Source organism: Wyeomyia smithii, chromosome 3 (assembly GCF_029784165.1).
Source record: "Wyeomyia smithii strain HCP4-BCI-WySm-NY-G18 chromosome 3, ASM2978416v1, whole genome shotgun sequence".
NCBI classification, from domain to species: Eukaryota; Metazoa; Arthropoda; class Insecta; order Diptera; family Culicidae; genus Wyeomyia; species Wyeomyia smithii.
Window position 1 is genome coordinate 191,699,746 of NC_073696.1, and position 22,877 is coordinate 191,722,622.

Sequence of the window (22,877 nt, forward strand, 5' to 3'; positions counted from 1 at the left end):
ACTCAACAAGAAACCGGAAAATTATTTTGAATGACCCTCACACGGAATTCAGCCTCTAATTGCCGTGAAACGTTTATAGAGACTACAGAAAAATAAAAAATACACTCAAATTTTCTTAAAGTTCTTCGATAAAAATGTTTCAAAGGCCGGAGTCGTCCGAAATCAGATTTCAATTTGAAGTCAGAAATAACAAAACCGGTGCTTGCAGCAAAAACCCTTTAAGGCCAAAAAACTTAAAAAAATGAATTATATCATAAAAACAATAAATTCAAGCTAGTGTAAATGAAATTTCGTTAAAAATTCTGAAATCCAAGTAGCGAGGTCAGAAAACATAAAATAAGTTTCTTATTGAAACCAGGAAGGCGAAAATTGTTTAAAAGTAGCAGTTTTATTAAAGCCTGCAAGAGATTACAAAATGAATGTTGAAACAGGATAAAACAGGAAAAGTAAATATTCTGAAATAAATAACATTTTAATGTCAAATCAATTCAAAATTGGGGAGAGGAAAATAAAGTCAGGAATGGGAAAAATACAAATTTAGCTGAAAATAGCTAATCCCAGTCTGCCGCAAAACGAGGAAAAAGAAATCTTGGAGAAGACTCCAAATTGAATCCTAAAAAATCTACAATTTTATGAAAAATTATTTTTTATTTTATTTTCAAATAATCACTCATTAAGCTTAAAATCCGTGGTGCCGTAAATTTAAATGATTTTCGTATTTTTCAATGAAAAATCAAAAATCGTTTCGATTCTGTACATCTTTGAAGAAAAAAACATGAAAAAACGCCGAAAAACCAAAAAAATATTTTTTTTCACCCACGCTCAAGTCTTTAAGAGACTGCAAAAAAACTGGTGAACCCACTTGGGAAGCTAATACTAATCCCCATCTTTCGAGAGAAGACTTTTGTTTTTGCAGCTTTTTGCTGCTTTTCGAGAAATTTTAATTTGAAAAAGTGCATTTTTTTATCTAAAATGTCCTAAACCCTATGAAAAATTTGAAAATTTGCCCAAGGTATGTTCGGCAGAATGAAGGATTTATTAAATATATAAAAATGTCTAGGACATAGTTAGCTTCTAAAATCACATCAGAAAAGGTTATTTGGTATTATTCAATTTTTAGAACATTTCAGAAAGTTTGTGTATAAAACTATCTTTATGTGGTCGTTTTTCAGGAGATAGAACCAAAGTGTCTTCAGCAAAGTTTTTCTACATAAGATTGTCTGCAATTTTGCTGCAAACTTCATTTTGATTTGATTAGTAAATAAAAAAAAAAATTATCTCGCTGACAGGTGAAATAATCAAAAATTTATTTGCATAAAAAGATGCTCCTAGAGATCTAGAAAAACTTCGTCGAATACACACGAATTACACGATAGGCCGTGTTGAATTCCTCAGCAATAAACGCAAATAAACGTTATTAAATTAGTTGGTTTTTACATTCTTAAACCGGGTAAAATATTATTTGTTGACCGGGAAAACCTGGAATTAAGCGGGAATTTAAAATTTTTAGAATGCAATATACAATTTTTAACAAATCTAGTTGACTTTTTCCGACCTTAACCTTGAATCCATGAAAACAACTCCCCTAAGATGAATATGACGAAAAATGTACCACAACCAATTTCTATGCATATTCCAATCCCACCAAATGCATCCGAAGTTTTTCTATAAATTTCGTACTAGAGAATCAAGGGACAAGCACACGAATCAAGCATATGGAAATGGTGATAGCCATTTTTTGTTCAGAAAATTTTGGCAAATGCACGTGTCTCAATAAAACCAAAAAGTTGCGGTACTTTATGGATCTCACATTGATTTCCCGCAGGTGAATATGCGCTGAAACACACGGTGCATCAATTGAGTTTGCGTTTAACAAAAAGTAGTACGAAACTAAATAATTTTGAATTGCATTGGACATTTCTTTCCATCCATACAAGGTGTCACCGTGAAAATGATACACACATTTGAGTGCTTCTTTTCGCATCGGGAGTCCACCCTGGTAATCATCTGTGTTTGTGTTAATTGCGACACGCGTTTATAATTCACTTGTAAGTGATAAAGTCAGTGCTTCACTTTTTCAGAGGAAAATTACAATGGATTCAAGTAGAGAACAAATCAAGTATTTGTATCTTGCTGGAATGTGTATGTTGCCTATACAGATCAGAAAAAAATCTGTCACACTTAATTTGAGCAGAGTATTCGTGTACAGGACCATCAAACGAAACGAGGAAACTGGCACGGTTGTCTCCAAGCCGGAACCGGGTGAAAAACGGAATGTATGGACTAGAGTTGGTCGGTCTCCGATCGAAAATCGATTTTTTCCACCCCGATTTTCAATTTTTCGAATAGATTCTTCAACAACCTCAAAAAAATCTAAGATCGATTTTGATTATTGGTACCCAAATATCGTTATCCATCAAGGAACCATTGAGATATGAATTTTGTAAGAATGGGTGTTATTTTTAACAGTTTTTTTTCTGTTGGGTACATAGTACACAAAAGTTTTTTTTAAGCGTGGGATACGTAGCGCGTGAAAAAACGGGTAAATTTTGGAAATCCGCGTACAAAAAGCTCCATTTGCTAAGGGTTTTCAATTATTTCTGCTATCTACTTTCGAAAAAGAATCAATAGCAGTGTTATTTCCCTGTGCGAAATGAGCTGGATATCAAGAAAAAATTTAAAAATGTTAGTCCAAGTCTGTGAATATTCCTCATCTTACACTCTAAATAAGCGATTTGAACGCGAAAAACCAATACAACATGCGGCGTAAAAAAACGACTTTTCTGAAAACCGCATTGTGAAACCGCGTGAATTCCGAAATCCGCGTAGAAAACCCTTAGTGTACACGAAAAAATCTTGGTTAGAAACTCCTCGTTTTTCCTTCAACGCCTACTTTGGTTAGTCCAAAGAAGTTTCAGGCAACTAAATTGTCTATGTAATTATTTTCAAAAAAAAATCTGAGATAACTGGTATTTTAGAACAACTTTTTGTTTTTAAATGATTTTTTCAGTGTTGGAACTTCCCAAAACCGAAAAAGATTTTTTTTTCAATTCCTTCGTTTTTTTCATATTTTCAAATAAATGTGCAGTTGATTTTCAAGAAGTTATCCATTAAAAACATTTCTCTATTTCTCGTCATTTTTTTAGATACATTGATTTATAAGAAAAAGGTTTAAGTACGTCAAACCTTTCAAATGGTAGAACAGATACTTTTTCAAGTTGTTTGGTTCAGTAGATCGTTACGACCACGAAGTTCCATTGAATTTTGCGAGGATGCTGCCAGCCCAACGAAAACTGTACTCAACAAGACAAACAAATCTGTCAAAAACAACACCCATATTTAAATATTTCATATCTCGATGATTCCTTGCTAGGTTCATCTTCTGAGTACCAATTAACTCGGAATGAATTCTAGTTTATTGGCAACATATAAACTTAAATTAAACAAAATGTGAGAAAAAGCTCCACGCGATGCAATAATGTACATTTTGACACAACTACCTAAAATCCGAAACATTTCCGGTATCCGTTGACCACGTATAGGAAACTTTTCCAATAAAATGAAAAATGTTGCGTCAAAATTGATTCATTCTTCGTAAAGTTATGGCCATTTCAGAAATGAGACAATTTTGCCTGTCTCAATCATTTTGTCCATCACCTGTACAATTATGCGGTCATAAGCAGTATATGTACGTCTCCAAGATTACACAACTTTGCAATGAACTTCGCAGATATTTTTGACATAAAACAAAACCAGAGCCAATATCAACTATATTTAACCTATAATTGTCGTGCGTGCAAGTCCGAAACGAAAAAAATGTGGTTTTCGTTGCACTCTACCGAAAAAAAATTAACATCCATTGAATGAACGCAGCACCAGCATGTGTCCGCGCCTTGTTTTGCACGCTTAGCTTTAACAACGCGTCGATCCTGGCTGTGATCGGTTCTGTTTAATTTTAGAAATGCGATCATATACACTCGTATGGGAGAACGACCGAATAAACAAACTTTGGGCGAAAATGAAAACTCATCACAACAACAACAACAAGCTAAGCCGGAAAAGTATGAATATGAGTTCATCGCAGCGACCGATAAGTACAAAAAGTCGTGAGCGAAACTTTCGATTTCTATATATTTAAACGTATACGAGTGTTTTGAGTGGTTACTAGTGTTGCGTGTCGTTGTCAGGGCCCAGTAATTGAAAAAATGATTGCTGTTTTCAATTCACTTAAAAATCGTTATAACGACGTGTATATTCGTTATTTTGAAATTTATTATGCTGTTGATTGAAAGTTAGGTGTCAAAAACAGTATCACGACTGATTGAAGTACTATTTGGCATCGATTTTGTAGGACCTGTTCTACAGCACTCGATAGAAATAAAGATTAAAATAAATATATATGTAATTTAAACTGAAGTAAGCGTAAGGATTTTCGATGGCAATTGGTAGTTGCAAAAAGGGTGAACGATCAGTCTAGTTTTGTTTCTAGATTTATCTGAGAACTAAACTACTTCTATACATTCGGTTTAAGGATCGAAAAAAAAGGCAAACGCGGACAAATAGGACGGCAGAAAGCTGAAAAGACAATAAAAAGATGAACGGTGATGTTCAAGAAAACAAAATACTGACTAAGGAGGCTTACTGATGAACAAAAACCGAACGTGAAGATCGTTTAGGGCGTAGATTCCTGGTTTAAAATTTTTCAACCCCATTACTCGAGGAGAAGCCCCTAACAACGTTTAAGCACATTTCTGTTAACAAGTTTGCTGAAAAAAATTTTATTTGGTAAGAGAATTGGCATCTGGCTACAAGTCGGATTCAGAATTGTATACAAGTAGAAAGTGTGTGAAATCACGCATTCTTTAGTTTTTCAGAGCTCACAAAGGTCCTATGTTTTTATGGCAAAATTAATGAAGCTACCCCTATTATAGCTGAAAGGTCTAGTGACAAAGTGGTGAATTTGATTGAAAAAGACTAATTCTCCCAATTCCGTTCAATCGAGACGCATTGGTTGATTGTCGAAAACTGTGAAAATGTGACAAAGTGACTCGGGATGCTGCAAAAAATAAAGGGGAATGAAATGGCAGCTCAAATGGACTAACAGTATGTCCAAATTGTTTTCTACTGTATCTAAGAACGCTTACAAATGCTACCCTCGAATACAATTGCGAATCGAAAGTGTGTAATACATTTTAAGGATAAAACCCTACGCCGGAGCAAAATTACACATTTATTCCAAACAATCATTCAGATCCGTTACACGCTCCCTAAAATGAATTCAAAAATGATTAGTAAACAATTCATTTTCATAAAAAGTGGAACAACACGAAAATTGAGTAACTCTGTTGTTATTCAAAATTGTGTAACCATAGTATGGGCAAATACTGTGTATTTATTATTCAGAATGATGTATACAATTGAACTCATATTTTGTGTTTAATAAAACTCATTTAGTTCTTAAAAAATATCAGTTTATGTGTACAAAATTATCCATTTATTGAATTTAAAACTACTCAGTTTTAAAATTGAAACCTATACAGATTTAGATTTTGAAACTATCAAATTTTTGAATAGAAAAATATTCATTTTTGAATTTAAAACTAACCATTTTCAGAATTTAAAAGTACTCAGTTTAAGAATTGAAAACCACTCAGTTTGAAATGCGATGTTAGCGTAGAGAGGGAGGTTTGTGCCGGTAACAGTCAGAACAAAACAAACAAAATCTGAACGGTGTCTAATTATATTTATTTTTTAAGTATATTTTGCTCTTTTTTTGTGATGCATCACTTGATATTTTACTCTCCCACAATTTTCCTGATGACACGAACAACCTGAAAACTTTTGGTTCTTTAGAATGAATAATGAAAAAAGTTTATATAAGTACCTTAAAGCTTTTTAAAATGTCCGTGACCACCTTCCCAGCGATTTTCTCATTTTTTGGAATCACTCAAACAACCACAAGAATAGATAACACGGCCGCAAAGGCTAAATAATGGCGCACAAATGTTGAATCATGGTGCCGCCTTTTCACTCGTGTCAAATAATGGTGTCGTTTTTTCATGCTTGTTACTCAAAATTGAGTTGTAGTGGTAAATTCAAAAATAAGTTATTCTAGATTAATCTAAAATCAGTGTAAAAATTACACAGAATCACCAAATGCGGTATTCATTTTTTGACGTTTCCATGCAACTTATGAAATTGAATTAAAACTAATTCATTCGCCGTGTTACTTTTCACGAGCGTGTAGGTTACAGCCAATGTGAAGTTTCGGTAAAATGTTGGGTTGTACGAAATTTCGTACATAAACGTTTATACCGTACTGCATCAAATTTAGAACACTTAAGCTATGATGTAACTGAAAAATCAACGAAAAATGAACTTTCTCATCGATCTTAAAGATTTAGCATGTTGGTTATTTTATTGTTGTTGCAATGAAGTATTATTTATATCGATTTAAGCACGTTTTGTACATGAAAACAAGGAGAATTTAGAAGTCGGCTTTGATTCAAATTTCGAACACTTTAACGTAATCGCTAAGAGATAGATAGGCAAATCGTCTGAAGACTGACTGTCACTTTTTTCAACGCCTGCTGATTGCCCGGAAGTGGCCCTACAGTAAAGAGCTATACATCACTGGGTGAAGGACTTTCCAAGGAACGAAATGGTATATGTATAATAATCATTCTTTTTATCACACTAGCTATAATAATTCAATTTTTCTTGGAAAGTGTTCGACGTTTGAGTCTGTTCGAAGTTTGAATCAAAACGGTACGTTTATATAAAACCAATAGCCGGCGACCAAACTGCAAGAGACAGTGTTAAATCGATTTCGGTACATTATGTCACTCGCTTAAATTGTCCTGTTTCGTTTCTGAACTAAAAAATAAAAAAAAAACTTGAACATTTATGCTCACCCGAATCTTTTGCGCGCTGTATCACTGAGTCCAGGTCACGAATGTACTTTTTGTTGGTTAGATTAGCGCCTACATCTACCACGATCAGGTTCTCGTAGCAGTGCTTCATCTCGTCCTCGTTATGATCCGCCATTCTGTGCGTTCGTATTTCAAGTGTGCTTGCAAATTGTAGGCCTTTCTTGAACTGTAATATGTTGAACGCCACAATAGTTTACTACCGTAAAAATTTATTCTTTGGTCAGGACCTCAATTCAAGCGCAATGTGGTCTCAGTCAAATGTTAAGCTATTTACCTACTTGAGAAATGTAAAACTAACGCGAGCAAATTAAACCATGAAAAAGGAAGTTCTGAATAATTGGAAAAAACAATTATCTGTATAATTTAATGCTATTCAGCTTCTTCTCGCTGTTATGAGTTCTAACTACAATCCAAGTTCCTTGTTACATACATACGTAGTATTTCAGCGATAAAGCGAACTGTAACAAAGAATGATTTGTGCTTGTACTGCTTAGGTGAAATTCAGATTGAATGTAGGACTCATTTATGTTCATCTTCAAGGGTACATAAAAATGAGGGGGCGGGTGGCGATCACATATATTTTTTCAGTATTCAACACACATGAAGTCGAATCTTTGCACAGAACGGCTAGCTGTTGTGAATCATACAAGACATCATTTGCAGGAGCAAACTTTGTGGTACTGTTTAGTTTGACATACCAAAGGTTTTATTATTGTTCTCCTCAATATGTGCGCACGACGATGGCCGCGACTGTGACTGCAACCGCAGTAAATGTTTATAATTGCGATGATACTTTCTGACTGCTATATAACCGCACTACCACACCAACAAATCCTGAGCGCTGTTCGATCCAAATTTACCGACAAACCTGAGTCCAGAGATCAGGGACACAGCACAGATGTTGCAAAAACCAAATTTCATTCGCGTTTTGCCAACTAACCATAAACCCTCTTTAGGGCACGGAACAGCTGCATTGATTCATTCAACCATTTGCTCACTTATCTATTTCGACAATCTTAGCCTCTGCATGCTAGAACTATTTAGCATTCCATATCACAAATAGCGCCATTCAATTCAAGCACACTCGATTTCCAACACAACGGCCTCAATTTGATAACGCACGGTGTTACGGAATTTACTTTTCGTATACCTTATCGCACTTATATCACCGCGCGCGATACTCGTTCTATTCTAACTTTATTATTACTAGTGGCTATATGGATGTGGGGTTAGAAATCTGTCGCGTCACAGTCGTCAGTCTTCTTGTCTTGCTCTGCGTCGAAGTTTAACTGGCCGACTGCGTGCCGTGCCGTGCCGTAGTGGTAAGGCGACTTGTAGTGGCAGCATGCTCGACTGAATGGCTGATGGGTATCTCTCAACTACATGCATCAACGACGACTGCAGGCAGGCATACGAATACGGACAACACTACAAACTAAGGTGTATATTTTATATGTATATGCTGCTTTTATTGATATATGTGGCCCATGTCGCTTGTCAAGAATAAAAAAAAAATGAAATTTAAATTTCACTTTACACGAAGTTCCCTTTCTCGCTGTTCATTTGTTAAACATTGAATGTGTTAATTTTTCAATAGTGTTACATGAAAATGAAACGCATTGTTTTTCTTCATGTTCCATGTCAGTGAATGAAGTTAAAAATACAGGTTTGTGCAACACCTATTTACAGTGCATTAACAATCTCTATTGAACCCATAAAAGAGAGCAAAAATGAATATTTCTTGTTCAAAAAGTTCAATTTATTATTTAATCCGCTTCTATCACAAACAAACAAACAGAACACTTTGAAAAGAAATGTTACAATAAAAATCGTCTTGCATCTTTTGTATTTACACTAACACCTCTTCATTTGACACTCCTAACTAATTTGACACTTACAACTTTTATATTTGCTATATTGGCGCCACTATACGAGAAATACTCCCTTGTGTCCTTGGTGCCGAAGTAGTAAATATGGAGCCATTTCAGAGTGTGAAATTTGAAATGGCTGTTAGAGTGTGCAAACAATGCGGTCTGTGTTTGTAATGTTGCCTTGAATAGATTGGTATACAACATATCAGCAAATATAACATACATTTGCAACAATATTTGATTTTTTTAAATAAAAAAAAAACTGGTTTATACAAGCAGAAAAATTATTTTCCGCCAAAGTTGAAAATCTTTTGAGATTATTTTCGAAATTGTTTATTCATTCATACATCTAATAATGGTAGAGATGAATTCACGTTAAATAATCACTTTCATTCACCAACTCTATCAAGAGCAACTACTTGAAAAATGAAACTTAAACAGCCTGCTTCAACCTATTCTCGTATTTTTTCAGTAAAGCAGAACTGTAATTGTAAAGACCCATATCAATGAGGATGCAACTAACTGTTTGCCGTATATACCTATATGTGTTACCCTAGCAGTCCTTCCTACACATAGTACTTGCAAACTCAAAACGATTTGAAAAACACTTACCTGCAGAAGAATATTCAAATCCTACAAAGCATCTATCGTGCTTGTAAAAACAAACAACCAAACAAAAGAGCATTCATTAGATGCTAAATACAAAACCTTTGTACGAGAAAGGATTAATCCGGGACCGTAAAATGCTGACACAATCGCAGTTCTCTCAAATTCAGTTCTCGGCAGTGCTGAATGAGTTCGAGGTTTTCTATAATGTCGCAAAAGCGATTAATTTTGTTGATGTGAGTATAAAGTTTGTAAAAAAAGTATATTTAAAGTTTTTTGCTAGTAGTAATTCACTTTTTTCATACAGGATTCAACCGTACAGCTGAGTACCGACGGCGTGAAAATAGTGGTCGAAGAGTCTAAAACTATTCAGGCGGCACTCTACGTAACCCGTGGCTGCTTTTCGGAATACAAAATAGCCCAACGGAAGCGCAAGCTTCAGCCAAACGACGAAACCGAAGATGCAGAAGAACCGGTGGCTTCGTTTGGGCTTAATTTGAAAGCGTTTACTGATTGTCTAAGTTTACTCATCGGAAGCGGTTATGATTCCAATTTGAAGATAATTTACAAAGGCGAAGGGGCCCCCCTGATGGTAATTCAAAAGCATCACGGAGATGACGATTTAGTAACAGAGTGTTCGGTGAAAACTATGGAACCACTCGAAATCGTAGATTTTGATTTGGAAGATGAGCAGAGCTGTAGCAAAGTAAATGTCAAGGGACCAGAATTTTTTTTGTTATTGAGTGAAATCGATAAAAATTGTGATGAAGTTGAGATGTTTTTATCACCCAATAATCCCCATTTCAAATTAACCACCTTCGGAGAAGTCAGCACAGAATCATGTGTGGAGATCACAGATAATAGCGACATGTTGATTTCATTTCAGAGCTCCAGAACCAGTAACAACCGCTATAATTTTGCTCACTTCAAATTAGTGATGAGAACACTGGCTTTGGCATCGCAAGTTTCTCTGCATACTAACAAGAATGGGTTGTTAAAAATCCAAGTCAAAATCGCCAACCCAGATAATTTTGATATATTCGTTGAATACTTCATTATGCCACAATGTGATGATGGAGGCACTCCAGATGAAGCAGACGAATAAAATTCTTGGAAAGTTTTATTGTTAATAACACTTTCTACTTCTAGAATATTCACAATTGAACCATACTTTACGTTAATAAAGAAAATTAAGTAATACTCAGGTCAATTTCAATTATCTCGATTTTATTTAGTTTAGATAGTTTATGTTTAACCTAGTTGAGATCTATTTAAAATCCTCATACTCAACCTTTGTTAACAAAACTTACTAATGCTGTCGAAGAAAAATATCAAGTCGGCCATGGTTGAATTGAAAATTACACACCAGCGCACACAAAACTCATACTATGTGTGTCAAGATTTTGATTTTCAATCGAATAAAACATCCGTATTTCAGCTTTGAGGTTTCTGTTTTATCAGAATCTTAAAACAATTGATTGAAAAATATTCCAAACTTGAGGAGATAATTGTTCCAGTTCCCAGGTATTAAGTTCTTCAGTATCTTTACATTATTGCAAATTGAAATATTTTTGGATTGGACAATTTTGTTTAAACTGACATCTGCAACTTGTTTAAGCACACATAAAATTTGTACATTTAAAAAAAAATCTGAATCAAGCTTTCTGCTTTTAAAGCTATCTTCTTTCGCGATAATCACTTCTACGTTGATGACCACCGTAATTTCCTCGTTGATTTGTATTTCTATCCCTTGAAAATTGTGGCGAGTCGTTTCTGTCCCTGGAATACGCCTGGTTGTCGCCTCTAGAATACGGTTTCTGATGGCTCTGCTGGTGGTGTAATCTCGAGTCATTACGACTCATTTTATTATGCAGTGGATTTTGCTGCATTTGCCCCAGCATAGCCAACATTTGCGGATTTCCTTGAGTCATCAATGCTATCATCGTGGCCGGACTCATGTTCGGATCACAGAATTGTCCTTGTTCGACCGCATTGGCTCCTGCTTGATTTCTTGGATTTCCCCTAGGCGCTGGAGATGAGTTTGCTCCGTTTTTACTCTTCTTGTGCAAAGTCAGCGGTCTAGAAAACAATTTGGTACCGTCGAAGATGTTTATTGCGTACTCTACAGAAACTGCATGCGCGTATGTGATAAATGCATATGATCTTTGTCGCTTGTCGTTATCTTTTGGTATTTTAACCATCTCTACCGGGCCGGCCTAAAATGTGTAAACACTTTGTTTAACTTTTGACATTGATTCATAGGGATAACGTGTACCTGAACGAATAATTCATACAGCAGTTCTTCTGTTACTTTGTCCGAAATATTTCCACACCAGAGCGTTCGTTCGTCCTCTTCACTCATCATTTTGAAAAAATACTGCTACAACTATTGATCGCTAATAATTATTCACCCGCCTTTTATATTATAAATATATGCATATGCAACAAAAGTGAAATTGATGTCTACTTTGTTATCATTAAAACAGAAAACGCGAAAAACAGACCGAACTAGGGGTGCACAAGAAGAGCAGAACTGTCAATATCGATATGTTGAGCGTTTTGTTGCTTCACCCAAGGGCTCTTGTGGCTGTCAAACTCCATACATTTTCCATCTACCACTCATTGATTCTGGTACCAGCGTTTCTGGTACCCACTTTTTGGTTTGTTTGCCCTAAAACAAGTGAAATAGAGTAAACGTCCCATTTTGTCGGTAGACTTATTTCGAGTAAATGTCGTTTTAGATGCGAAAAAACAAGAGCTCAACATTTATTTTCAGTACAACGTGCACTTTCAATGAATAAGATATGTTTTGTAAGCATTTGAAATGAAATATTACCGCCGTGATGAAATTATGATTGGTAGGCAAAAAGTTGACGTTTATAGGCCCCTGCTTCCACCCCATCATCCAACATAACATTTTTTTTTGTATTTCTGGCGTACTTCGTGATAAGGGCAAATCTAATAGCGAATTTCTTTATTTCACCAGCTCACCTCGTTTTGACCTGGAAGCGCACTAACTGCTGTCAAAACCCTTCTTTATTCGCTCGATTTTGACCCAGTTTTGACCTGCCGTGCTGCTCGAAGCACACTGCAAAATTTGTCAGCTTCAACCCACCACCGCACGTGCTAAATTCGTAAACAATTATCTGGCATCTCTTTCTTACTTGCGTCTTAAATGGCGATGACGTTTCATTATTCCTCGGCAGTTTTGCCCGCACACAGTGGAATAAAGAAATTGTAAACCAGAGGGGATTTACTACTGTCAAAATTCATATATCAACTTTGGTCCATGAAGTTTGTTGGTCCATGACGTTTGAAAGACTACCTGTATGGCGATGAAACTTCATCACTTTTCGCCAAATACAGGCTGCTGCCACAATATTTCACTACGCAACGCATTATTATTAAAAGTTTTCCGCGATTTCTCGAATTTCGTTAAAAAGAACATTTCAATTCTACTAAATTTTACTTCGACTAAAACGACAAAAATCAAAACAAATAGATGCCTTGTTGCCAAATATGTTTGGTCACGGTTACACTATATTTGACAGATAATGCCCCCCTGCTGCAAACAAAAAGAGATTTTACCAGAACTATATAAAATGTCCAACTATCTACCTTTAAACTTCAAAACAATATAATATCCTTTTCCCGTCGGGATGCGGTATATTTTTCCAAATCTGTATCATATTTCAAGTTCGTTTATTTTTCGCCTTTCCTGCTGCACACAATGTCTGCCTTAATGATCTCTTTTCTAACTATTAAAAAATTTCATATTTGTTTAAGACGAAATCTACTTTATTTCAAAACAAACAAAGAATTGGGGATGCGCCCTTTTTGTTGTTTACGTTAGTCAAAAGCGAAATTTGACTTCATTTGAATCAGACTACGCTGGATATCACCTGATATCGCCAGAAGTTATCGGATGTCACCTTGAGCGTTCACATTAGAGTCAGCTGATATGATTTGCCATTTGCTTTGGTAATTGAAAATAGAAGAAAACAAAAACAGGTCAAAGCTAAAACAAGACAACAAGAGCAATGGGATTAGGATAGAGATGTCAGCGAGTTGGCTCGCACCAACGCGAACTCTCATATGCAATTGTCAACATGTGCGGGATGAAAATAGCAAAAATATTACCTTTCTTTTTTCTCGCATGCAACGCGAAGAGCGAAATTTGTAGGGTTGCGTCAAATGTCTGTTGGCCGTGTTGCCAACTGCTTGAAATATGGTTATTATTGATTTTCGAACATGATATCCACGATAGCATGTAGCCGAGGTGATATCCGTTGACAGCTCGATTGTATGGGATATCAGGTAATATGGATGGTGATATGGCCTTGATAGCACGAATCGCCTGATATCAGGTAATATGCGGTGTAGTGTGAATTTTGTTAGCTGTAAGAATTTTTGTTAGCTGTAAGAATCTCGAACAAAAAATAAACAGAGATGAATTCTACGCACACTATTTTAGATTGCAATGGTGCCAATGTTCGTGAGATCTTGCTTGGAGAACTCTCTGGATAAGTAGGCGAAATCGAAATTGTGAACAAAATAAACATGAAAAGCAAAAAGCGTATCCGAAACTAAACTTGTGCGTTGATTGTAGGGATGGGCGATACTAGCATCGATACCAACGGTAACGATACTAGGGGTCGCGGTATCGAGTATTTTGGCATCGATACTCACCGCGAGAGATGAGTACCGGTATCGATACTTTCTAAAATTTAGAATTTAATTGATTTTCGAAAAAAAATTGCAGGTCTGATACCGATACTATCGAAACATCAATAACACTGTGCTACGGCGATTTAGAACTTCTGAAGTGACCCAGTGTAGGTTGTAGGTCTTGTTGAGTAAAACATTCGCTCATACTAGAATTTTTCCAAACACCCCCAAAATCTGAAGTTATGGTCAAAATATGTTTTTTTGGACCTCAGCGCATATATTATTTTTTAACACCGTCATTTATCAACCGATTTTCAATATTTAAGTAGTTTTAGAAAGAGGACAAATAGAGCTTTCAAAATATATACAGGTTTTTACTAATATCTTTTTTTTTAATTTTAGTTTAAGGAGTAAATGTAGTAATGAAGATAGAAAATTAAACTAACTGAAAATATGATTGTAGAAACTACGAAAAATATAGTTCAGCAGGTGGGACTCGAACCCACAACTTCCAATATCTACTAATTTACTAATATCCGTAAAACATGTTGAGTTAATTGAGTTTATATCTAATTTTTGAGACTATTTCACGCAATTTTTCAATTTAATTTTAAATTTGTCGTCTATTTTTGTAAGAAACAAACCACAAATATACTTTAATTTTAAAAGTATATTCAATTCCGAATCAATTGAAAATCGATTAATATTTGGCTACCAGAATTTTTGGCATCTATCGCACAATTATTTCACGGAGCTACAAATGATGAAAAAATGCAAGAACTCATGATGTGACTTAGTGTGGGTTGTAGCTTTAGTCAAATGTTACTTGCGCGTTTACTTGAAATTTTTCAAATACTCCAAAAATTATTAGTTATGGTCAAAACCCTGTTTTTACCTTAGCTCACATTTTTATGTTTTATTCGGTTATTTTTCAACCTATTTCTTATATTTTGGCTGTTTTGGAAAGGTGAAAAATAGAACTTTTGAAACATATAAATATCTCTAAAGAGTTTACCTAAATGTGATGAATAGTTTTAAAATAGATAGATAGTTAGACATGGCGCCACTCTAGTTATATTATGCATTAAGTTGAAAATTGGAGTTGTCGACTAGCAACATTCGATTTTTCTCTCATACCGTACATTATACCTAACGTCGGAAGTAATGCGCTATATAGCAAATCAGATGCGCTATACAGCGCACTACTTCCTACGTTATGTATAATGTACGGTATGAGAATAAAATCGAATGTCGCTAGTCGCCAACTCCAATTTTCAACTCAATGCATAATATATAGGCACTCTAGTCTTATGTATCCTGAAAAAGTTGCTGTAATTGTACATAATTTTCCCATAATTTAACTATGTTTTTCATAAAAAATAAAACACATTGTTTTTGGAATTTTTACTATGAAAAAGGGGGGTTGTTATGTATCTTACCAGCATTTTTCCAGGCACTTTCCCCATACATTTAGAAGTCACTGACGATGTTTTTTATGGTAAAATTATTGTCGGTGGTAGATTCAACAACAAAAAATATTGTTAAAACATGGTAATAACAAAAAACGTTTGCATAGTTACAGTAAAAATACCATGTTTTTTATGGTTACAATAAAAAATATGGTCTATTTACTGTTCTCACCACAAAATACATCGTAAATTTTTTTCGGGACGTGCCGCGGCGCTGCCGAAGTTGTCGCTTGAAATTGACTTAATGTTACTTAGTTTAGAACAAAACCAAAAGAGCGTGTATAAGTAACAAATATCGAAAAGGGCGATATTTAATTATCGATAAATCGCGAAAAAGTACCGTTACAGATAGATAAATTTGAACAATTCGTGCTACTGGTGCTACTAGAATTCAGTTAAAAAGTTAAATTAATCGCACGCACGATTAACAAACATTGATGATGTTCAAAATTTGCAAATACTCGTTTATTAATCATTGATAATCGGTTATTAAACTATTTCTAGTGTAGGGTTCTTCTGGAATTATTCATTTCATAAATTAACGAATAACGATAAGACTGGAAAGCGGGCCGATAGCTGCTCATCACAGTAAACACGGTCTGCGTTTGAAAATCAGTTTTTTTACTGCGATATTTTATTATAACACTGCTGTGAAAATATTACAAGTGCAATGGATCCACTTCTAAATTTCTTACAGGTAATGTTTATTAATGTCAATTAGAATTTGTTTTCTGTGACATGTTTTTTTGTAGACAGAGAAAATAAAAGATGATCCGTCCTATGAAGAACAGCTAGAGCATCAAAAAATTTTACTTCTTAAACAACGAGAAGTAGACGATTTCAAAAAGATTGCTGATTGTAAGTACACCTACCTAGGCCAGCTGAAATTGCATTGTATTACCGTGAAGGTGTGCCATACTCTGCGCAGTTAAGACAATTTCAAAAGTTGAACCCTAGTTCGCAGTTTTTTTACATGCATTTAAACAAATAATAGGTCCCACATGTTGTATGACTTTCGAAAATACAGGAAAAAAAAGTTAGACACATGTACAGCCAAAAACAACAGTATGAGAAGAAAATTTTGAATTTTATTTGGTGCCTAATTCTGCGCACTTGCTTGAGCATGTTCCTAATTCTGCGCAGTTTTGTTCCTAATTCTGCGCAGCCAAAAAATAACATTGATTGTTTTAACAAAATTGTTTATTTAAAAGGAAAGTAATTTAAACATTTTCTGTAGAAGTTTTTCCATCATTTGAAGCCTTCGTTAATGTTTGTTTTTGGCGCTTTTCTTGTACTAACTGCTTTTTCTTTTCACGGGCTACTTTTCACCTTGCAAAACTCAGTGGTCTAAACAGAAACGTGCGATTTATGGCCATCTATGAAAAGTAAAATGGGAAGAGCTACCTTGTATCGCAGTAGCCATGGGTGGAGAACATTTTTTAAATATTCATAAAAAATCTCATGCCACCGATACATTTTTCTCAATAGACCAACCATCCGGAGTACTATTGACGATTTCTGCCGGCGGACGGGTTCCAACGAAACTAGGTCGCCCAATCGATTTAAGGTAATGTGCCACAGATGTCTTTAACCTCTGAGAATCCACCCGAAATCCAGCTCTCGCTATCTGAAAAATCCAATCGACAATCCGGCCTTCCTCTTGCGTTGTGAACGCTTTTGGCCTCCCGGAACGCGTCGCAGAATTCAACTAAACAGCAGCTGAAAACTTTGCACGAAGTGTGCTTTCGAAAATCCCATATTTCCTCGCGGCTCGGCGTATAGAAAAGCCTCTTCTTACCTTGTCCACATTTGCAAGCATTTTGTTCTTATCACATTGCATGTGCTTCCGCCTAATTTTGCCAGAATTCATCTCTGTGAAACTGCGCATAGTTAGGAACACAAAAAACTTTTTCAGTACTCTGCGCTACTTAGCGTAAGCTAATATTTCATTTTACCTAAATCATGACTAATACTAACTTTTATTACCAACTACGATGTTTGTTTAAATCGTTGCACTCGTTTTAAGAGGAAATGAATAAAATTATTTCCTGACGTTGTCTTTTCGTTACTACGAACAAAGGTGTTTGCGACGTTGATCGTATTGACAATTCAGATTTTTTTTTTTATTCGCATGTATTCTTGATATTATTGTGACCACTGACACAGAATCAATAATTTTATCTAAGGAAAATAAAATATGCTCATAGTTACAAAAAATACAATAAAACATAAGTATAACAAAAATTGCGCATTAGGAACGCAACAATTAGGAACTGCGCAGAATTAGGCACGGTCACGGTATAAACAATTTTAACCAAAATTGTACATTTTTCACAGATACAAGGCAGTTCAATGAACAACTAAAGTACAGCAGTGCAAATATACTTAAGGAGACAAGAAAAACCAAGATTTATAGTCGCAAGCTTATTGATTTGAAAATAGAAGTACAACGTGTTATCGATCAAAATATTCTGCATACGATGAAAGCGATTCGCAAGCAAGAAGTAATTGAAAGCTTCAAAGAAATAGAACATGAACGTATGCGAGAGGAAATAGATGAAGACACGCAACAGATACAAATGTATCAACAAATAAGCAATCATATCCGGGAGTCCAAAGCACAAATTATGCTGTTGGAGGCTAGAGAACAAAGAGAACAGGAAAATCAAACATTAGAAAAGGTGCGATCAGATATTAAAAATATTTTTAAGAAACGACGCGAGACAGAAGAGGAAGAATGGAAAAAAATAACGACAACGTTTGTAGAGATCAGTGAATTGTACATGCAAATTCAAACCCGTGAAAAAGAAAACGATGCCCTTCTACAGAGTAATTCAGTTTTAAGAGCTAAAATAGAACAATTGAAAGAAGATATCAAACAGCAATGCATTCAGGAAGAAAAAGATTTGAAACAGCAGGAAATAGAAATGAATGAACGTTTTCTCACCCCTATGAAAATAACTCACGCTGATGTTCCTCGAGATTCATTTAAAAACCCAAATGATTTTCCAGCTCTTATCGATAAGATTGAGTTAACTAGACGCAACTATGAAAACATATTCAAGCGTCCTGAATATACTGAAAACATGAAACCGAGAAAAATTTACAACAAGATAAAGAAGTTTAGTCCTTTGTTTCAGGTAAAGTATAATAAATTTTCGATTGGGTTAGATTTTGTCAAAACTACTTTTCTTGAGAATTACTGACTCTATTCAAATAGTTTTGAATAAAACAAAACTGTGTTTTATCTAGGTTGGTTTGTTGTTTTGATTAGATTCTGAATTTCAACAAGAAAGTGATTTCAATAATCTAGATAATAATTAATTAATCTAGATCATAATTAATCTAGAAATAATCTAATTCTTGAAAGGAAGTAGATACTAATCCAAGTTTTCTTATTTTAGGGGTTTTCCAATATTCGAAAGAAAACTCCTATTGTTTCAGTTTGTCCATTATCAAAAAATAAAGGTTTATTCACTGCATCAACCCACAATGACGTTATAACTGATACCTGTGCAAATACGAAAGATCCTAAAACCTGTGCCAAAAACACTAATCCTCCAGTTACTGTATCTACTCCTCAAAACAAATTTCAACCGAATTTAGAAATCAAATCACAACTTGTAACACCAAAGAATAAACCAGCAAAACGCAATATAATCGAAATACATGAAGACAATGAGCGTGCAGCAGTATGCAATGTTCCAATGCAAAAAACAAAACGAAAGAAATACTCAAGAACACAACCTGAATCGATGAATGCAACAAATACAGATGAACTTGCAAATTCTGTACGGAGATCCTTGATTTCGAGCCAAGAAGAAAAATTGAAGCAATATGAAGTTGAAAATTTAGTGGATGACAATACTCAAATTCAAAGAGATACAAAGCGAGCAAAACATGCCGGAACACAACCAGAAGCGAAAAACTTAACACATAAGTTTGAACCCTTCGTTTGCCAGCAGACACGATCAAAGCCGAATCAAAAAGAGCAAACCATTGCGAAAATATCTGGTAAACCTTCATAACCTTTCTCATCTTACATTGCATAATTTATTTTTTGATTGCAGATAATGTTATTCCGAAAAAAATCGAGGAAAAGACGAAACAGCAACCCAAAAGACGCGTATCACAAAATGCAGAAAACGTACTGCTAGATAAAGTAGTGCGTCCTTGCACCAAATCAGCAGCACCTGAATTTGAAGAAGAGTTCCCACAAAAAGAAGTTGTTAGCACCAGAACAGACAGCAAAATGTTTCAATCAGACAACTCAACCCGAAACGTTTCTCCAACTGAATGCGACAATCAGCGAGATGATCAACGCTCATTGGATGCCATTAGTTTAACCAGTAGTACGTCATCGCTTGATTTAGGAGACGCTGGTACTAGCAGTGATTTTGACCTGGACTTTTCGTTGAACGGGTCGCCCATAAATCGGGATGGTAGTGAGGGGAAAGGAAGCGGCGGTAGTGCTGGTAGCGAAATGGATTTCGATTTTTTAAATTCTCCTAAATCGGGTTCAAAACCTGCAACCAGATCTCCGCAACAAAACGTTGATTTTGATTTCTTGAGCAACAATAATGACGATGAGTTCAATTTCTTCTAATAGCATTCGTAATCGGAATATCTCTTGAAGTTATATATAGCTACTATAATTTTACATTCGATGATCAATTCCGAGAGATTTGTTAATTGTTACCCTTATAACTTGTTCACCCTATTCTGATATTGTAGCATAACAATACTTATAACATGGACTTAACATAATGGCGAAGAAAATACTTTTCTTCAGTTGGAAATTCAAAATACATAAAAATAATTCCCTGTGCGCTTTATTTACCTGCAAATAAAGCTTATCGGTATGCATATATTAAAATGTATAAGTTTAAGCAAATATGAACGTACATACTTGTACAAAGAAAATTGTTGTGAAGTTTGTGAACTATTATTCAGTTTTTTTCGACACATCCTTCCGACAGGCGCGCATAGCAAGACCTAGAGAAATAAAACAATGTTATAAAAATGACTGAATTTCCTGATTTTATCATACCCATTCTGTGGTTTTTAGATATTTCAATCAAAGATAGTATTTGCGCAAAACCATAGAAAACATCTGGTTTACTATTCCAAATATCCTTCAGTTTTTCATTGTTAATCATTGTTTCCATGAATCCTTTTACTGAGTTGACACTGGCGGAGAAAAATTGCACATAACTTGGATACATGGGACTAACTGGGTTATGTAGGTCCATTTGTTTTAGATGCTCGGCTCCCTTCTCTAGAAAGCTCACTAGCAACCGAGCAATTCTGTTGAATGATTCTCCGCTGTTTGTTTTATATACCAGTCCAGGACAATCAATAATGAAGAATAAAATACAAGCCAGGTACTGTGGATTTAAAAGAGAAGATAACTTATTTTGGATATTTCATTCTCTGCAAGGTATCATTAACAAAAATATGTGTAATGATTAATCCTAATATTCAAAATTATTTGTGTGCTATGCAAACTACTAAAAAATATTAGGATTTTTCTTACCTGAAAATAGAGAGTATTATTATTCTCAATCTTCTCGACCTCCTTAACAATCATCTGCAAAAGTTTTATAGACCAGCGATGAAAACGACCGCTACTACATTCGTAGGCTTTACTCCGCCAATCTGGCAGTGCAAAATCAATTTCGCTGCTGCCATCCGTAATGTGCAGAGCAGAACTTGTTTCGTCTTCGTTGTTGTTAGAATCCACATCAGAGAACTGTGTAATATGAATATTTGGGTGATCAATCGTCAACAAGAGAATTATTTGTTCCAACAGAAACAGTGTTTTGCTAACATTTTTACAACGCTCTAAGCATTGCAATAATATCTCCATCAAACTATCTGTTTTAGCCCAGCTTCGAAAATCCCTGACAAGACTGCGTAGCTGGTTTTTATCCACCTCAAGAATTCTGACGCATTCCAATAGAGCAGCTAGTAACACAATAGATATCTGCTGATTTCGTTCGTCATTTTCGAATAAACGCCAAGTTTGAGTCAGCAGTTCATTGTACACTGCTTCGTGGTTTACTAATGATCGGTTTCGTGTTCTGTGGATACATTCTTCCAGGATCGTTACACCTTTGATGCACAAGTGAGTGGAATCTGACCTTAAAAGATTGAAGCACACCTTTTCAATCAAATCAACGCTATCTCGATCTAGGTAAATGTATTTTATAGCTTCCTGTTCGAGTAAATCCCATGAGAAATTCCAAAAACTCGTCAGGTCACCAAAATTGTAGAACCAGTCTGCACTTAATAATACTTTTCGATAATATTTGTATAAGTTGTCAACAATCGATTTTGCTTCCGGTAGCTTCAACACATAATCCCAAACGTAATCTTTTCTAATTGCTTTCTGGATGTCATCAAGCTCTTCAGACAAAATGAATGCCGTCGACTCATATAGGCATGCGATTATTAAAACCTGAAGCTGTAATTGAGCAAATTGATTCATTTGTAACTACAGTTAACTACAAGCTACTTACGTCAATATCTTCCAGAGCTTGCCCCAAAAGAAAAGAAACACTTTTTCCAAGCGCCAATAAATCATCTTCATATTTCGGCAGCAACAATTCTACATCAAGCTTATTAGGCCACACGGTTTTGCAGCTTTCAATTAGCGATGGCAGTTTTAACCGGCCAACTAACCGTTCGATAGAATGCCATGTTTCTTGAATAGTATCCATAATTAGCTTATAAATCTGAAACCTAATTTTCTTTGTTTTCGGTTAAGAAGTTTTATCACCGAAAAATTTCTCAAAAATGTATGCAGCTTCTTATTAACAGAGATGCCAGATGTTTTTGAAAAATATTTGCAACTGCTCGAAGAAACGAAAAAAGTCGTACTCGCTCATACGGTGCGCGTTGAAAATCTATTACCATACTTGCGTGAATTTACCCACCAAAATATTCACCCACTAAAATTTTATTTAGCCCCCTAGAGGCGAATAGGTGAACTATGAACAGCGCCACCTACATGTCAAATTACCAAATATTTTAGTGGCTTGGTGGGTGAATTCACGTAACCTTACTAATTTGTGAATCTACCCTCTAAAAGCAACCACCAAAAAATTTTTGTGGCTGAATGTTGGTGGTAATTTCTTTTATAAATATAATAATCATTAACGACATCGCGCACACGACTTAAGTCGAAAGTTTATTTTTCCGTGCTAGTTGAGACCCTCATGTATCGACCCAGATTGACTGAATGTGGCGAGTATTACGTTTTACTATGTTAGAGCCTCCCATAGTAACATTCATATTTCCATACATATATATGAGCGGAAAAAAAATTC

At 35.2% G+C, this 22,877-nt stretch overlaps 5 protein-coding genes across 7 annotated transcripts in view; 2 read left to right on the forward strand and 3 right to left on the reverse strand.

Moving 5' to 3' along the window:
* LOC129733312 (3'-5' ssDNA/RNA exonuclease TatD) overlaps positions 1 to 8,289 on the reverse strand; it is a 32,527-nt gene extending 24,238 nt beyond the window's left edge. Inside the window, exons 1-2 of one of the 2 annotated variants that reach the window (XM_055695081.1) lie at positions 7,873 to 8,289; positions 6,915 to 7,098 (exon numbers count right to left, since the gene is read on the reverse strand). In XM_055695081.1, coding sequence (XP_055551056.1) covers positions 6,915 to 7,098; positions 7,873 to 7,875 — 187 coding nt within the window. In that variant the 5' untranslated portion in view covers positions 7,876 to 8,289. Of the gene's footprint in view, positions 1 to 6,914; positions 7,099 to 7,630; positions 7,769 to 7,872 lie in introns of those variants that run through there. The other variant, XM_055695082.1, reaches the window with a different exon arrangement.
* Positions 8,159 to 10,609, forward strand: LOC129733314 (cell cycle checkpoint protein RAD1). 2 transcript variants are annotated; one of them, XM_055695084.1, is made up of 3 exons: positions 8,159 to 8,372; positions 9,276 to 9,645; positions 9,717 to 10,609. In XM_055695084.1, exons 2-3 carry the CDS (start codon positions 9,496 to 9,498, stop codon positions 10,512 to 10,514), a joined length of 948 nt encoding a protein of 315 aa, XP_055551059.1. In that variant the 5' UTR covers positions 8,159 to 8,372; positions 9,276 to 9,495; the 3' UTR covers positions 10,515 to 10,609. The 2 variants fall into 2 exon arrangements, with proteins under 2 accessions (XP_055551059.1, XP_055551058.1); XM_055695083.1 differs by lacking the exon at positions 8,159 to 8,372 and adding an exon at positions 8,428 to 8,598.
* Positions 10,610 to 10,619: 10 nt separating this feature from the next.
* LOC129733315 (RNA-binding protein 7) lies at positions 10,620 to 11,912 on the reverse strand. Its single transcript, XM_055695086.1, has 2 exons — positions 11,685 to 11,912; positions 10,620 to 11,625 (listed from the first exon to the last, which is right to left on the reverse strand). Exons 1-2 carry the CDS (start codon positions 11,772 to 11,774, stop codon positions 11,086 to 11,088), a joined length of 630 nt encoding a protein of 209 aa, XP_055551061.1. The 5' UTR covers positions 11,775 to 11,912; the 3' UTR covers positions 10,620 to 11,085.
* A 3,986-nt stretch (positions 11,913 to 15,898) lies between these two features.
* On the forward strand, positions 15,899 to 20,581 carry LOC129733310 (uncharacterized). Its single transcript, XM_055695079.1, has 5 exons — positions 15,899 to 16,243; positions 16,299 to 16,404; positions 17,884 to 18,686; positions 18,951 to 19,560; positions 19,617 to 20,581. Exons 1-5 carry the CDS (start codon positions 16,217 to 16,219, stop codon positions 20,150 to 20,152), a joined length of 2,082 nt encoding a protein of 693 aa, XP_055551054.1. The 5' UTR covers positions 15,899 to 16,216; the 3' UTR covers positions 20,153 to 20,581.
* LOC129733311 (uncharacterized) lies at positions 20,167 to 22,369 on the reverse strand. The gene is made up of 4 exons (XM_055695080.1): positions 22,068 to 22,369; positions 21,083 to 22,012; positions 20,597 to 20,933; positions 20,167 to 20,541 (listed from the first exon to the last, which is right to left on the reverse strand). The coding sequence occupies exons 1-4, from the start codon at positions 22,266 to 22,268 to the stop codon at positions 20,492 to 20,494; spliced, it is 1,518 nt and encodes a 505-aa protein (XP_055551055.1). The 5' UTR covers positions 22,269 to 22,369; the 3' UTR covers positions 20,167 to 20,491.
* Between the last annotated feature and the right edge of the window lie 508 nt (positions 22,370 to 22,877).

Coding starts and splice junctions, on each gene's coding strand:
- LOC129733314 (XM_055695084.1), top strand. CDS start 9,496: ATGCTAAATACAAAACCTTTGTACGAGAAAGGATTAATCCGGGACCGT. Junction 9,646..9,716: donor AAGCGATTAATTTTGTTGAT/GTGAGTATAAAG, acceptor TTTTTCATACAG/GATTCAACCGTACAGCTGAG.
- LOC129733315 (XM_055695086.1), bottom strand. CDS start 11,774: ATGATGAGTGAAGAGGACGAACGAACGCTCTGGTGTGGAAATATTTCG. Junction 11,626..11,684: donor TGTATGAATTATTCGTTCAG/GTACACGTTATC, acceptor TACACATTTTAG/GCCGGCCCGGTAGAGATGGT.
- LOC129733310 (XM_055695079.1), top strand. CDS start 16,217: ATGGATCCACTTCTAAATTTCTTACAG. Junction 16,244..16,298: donor CACTTCTAAATTTCTTACAG/GTAATGTTTATT, acceptor GTTTTTTTGTAG/ACAGAGAAAATAAAAGATGA. Junction 18,687..18,950: donor AGTTTAGTCCTTTGTTTCAG/GTAAAGTATAAT, acceptor TTCTTATTTTAG/GGGTTTTCCAATATTCGAAA.
- LOC129733311 (XM_055695080.1), bottom strand. CDS start 22,268: ATGGATACTATTCAAGAAACATGGCATTCTATCGAACGGTTAGTTGGC. Junction 22,013..22,067: donor AAGCTCTGGAAGATATTGAC/GTAAGTAGCTTG, acceptor GCTCAATTACAG/CTTCAGGTTTTAATAATCGC. Junction 20,934..21,082: donor ATAATACTCTCTATTTTCAG/GTAAGAAAAATC, acceptor TTAAATCCACAG/TACCTGGCTTGTATTTTATT.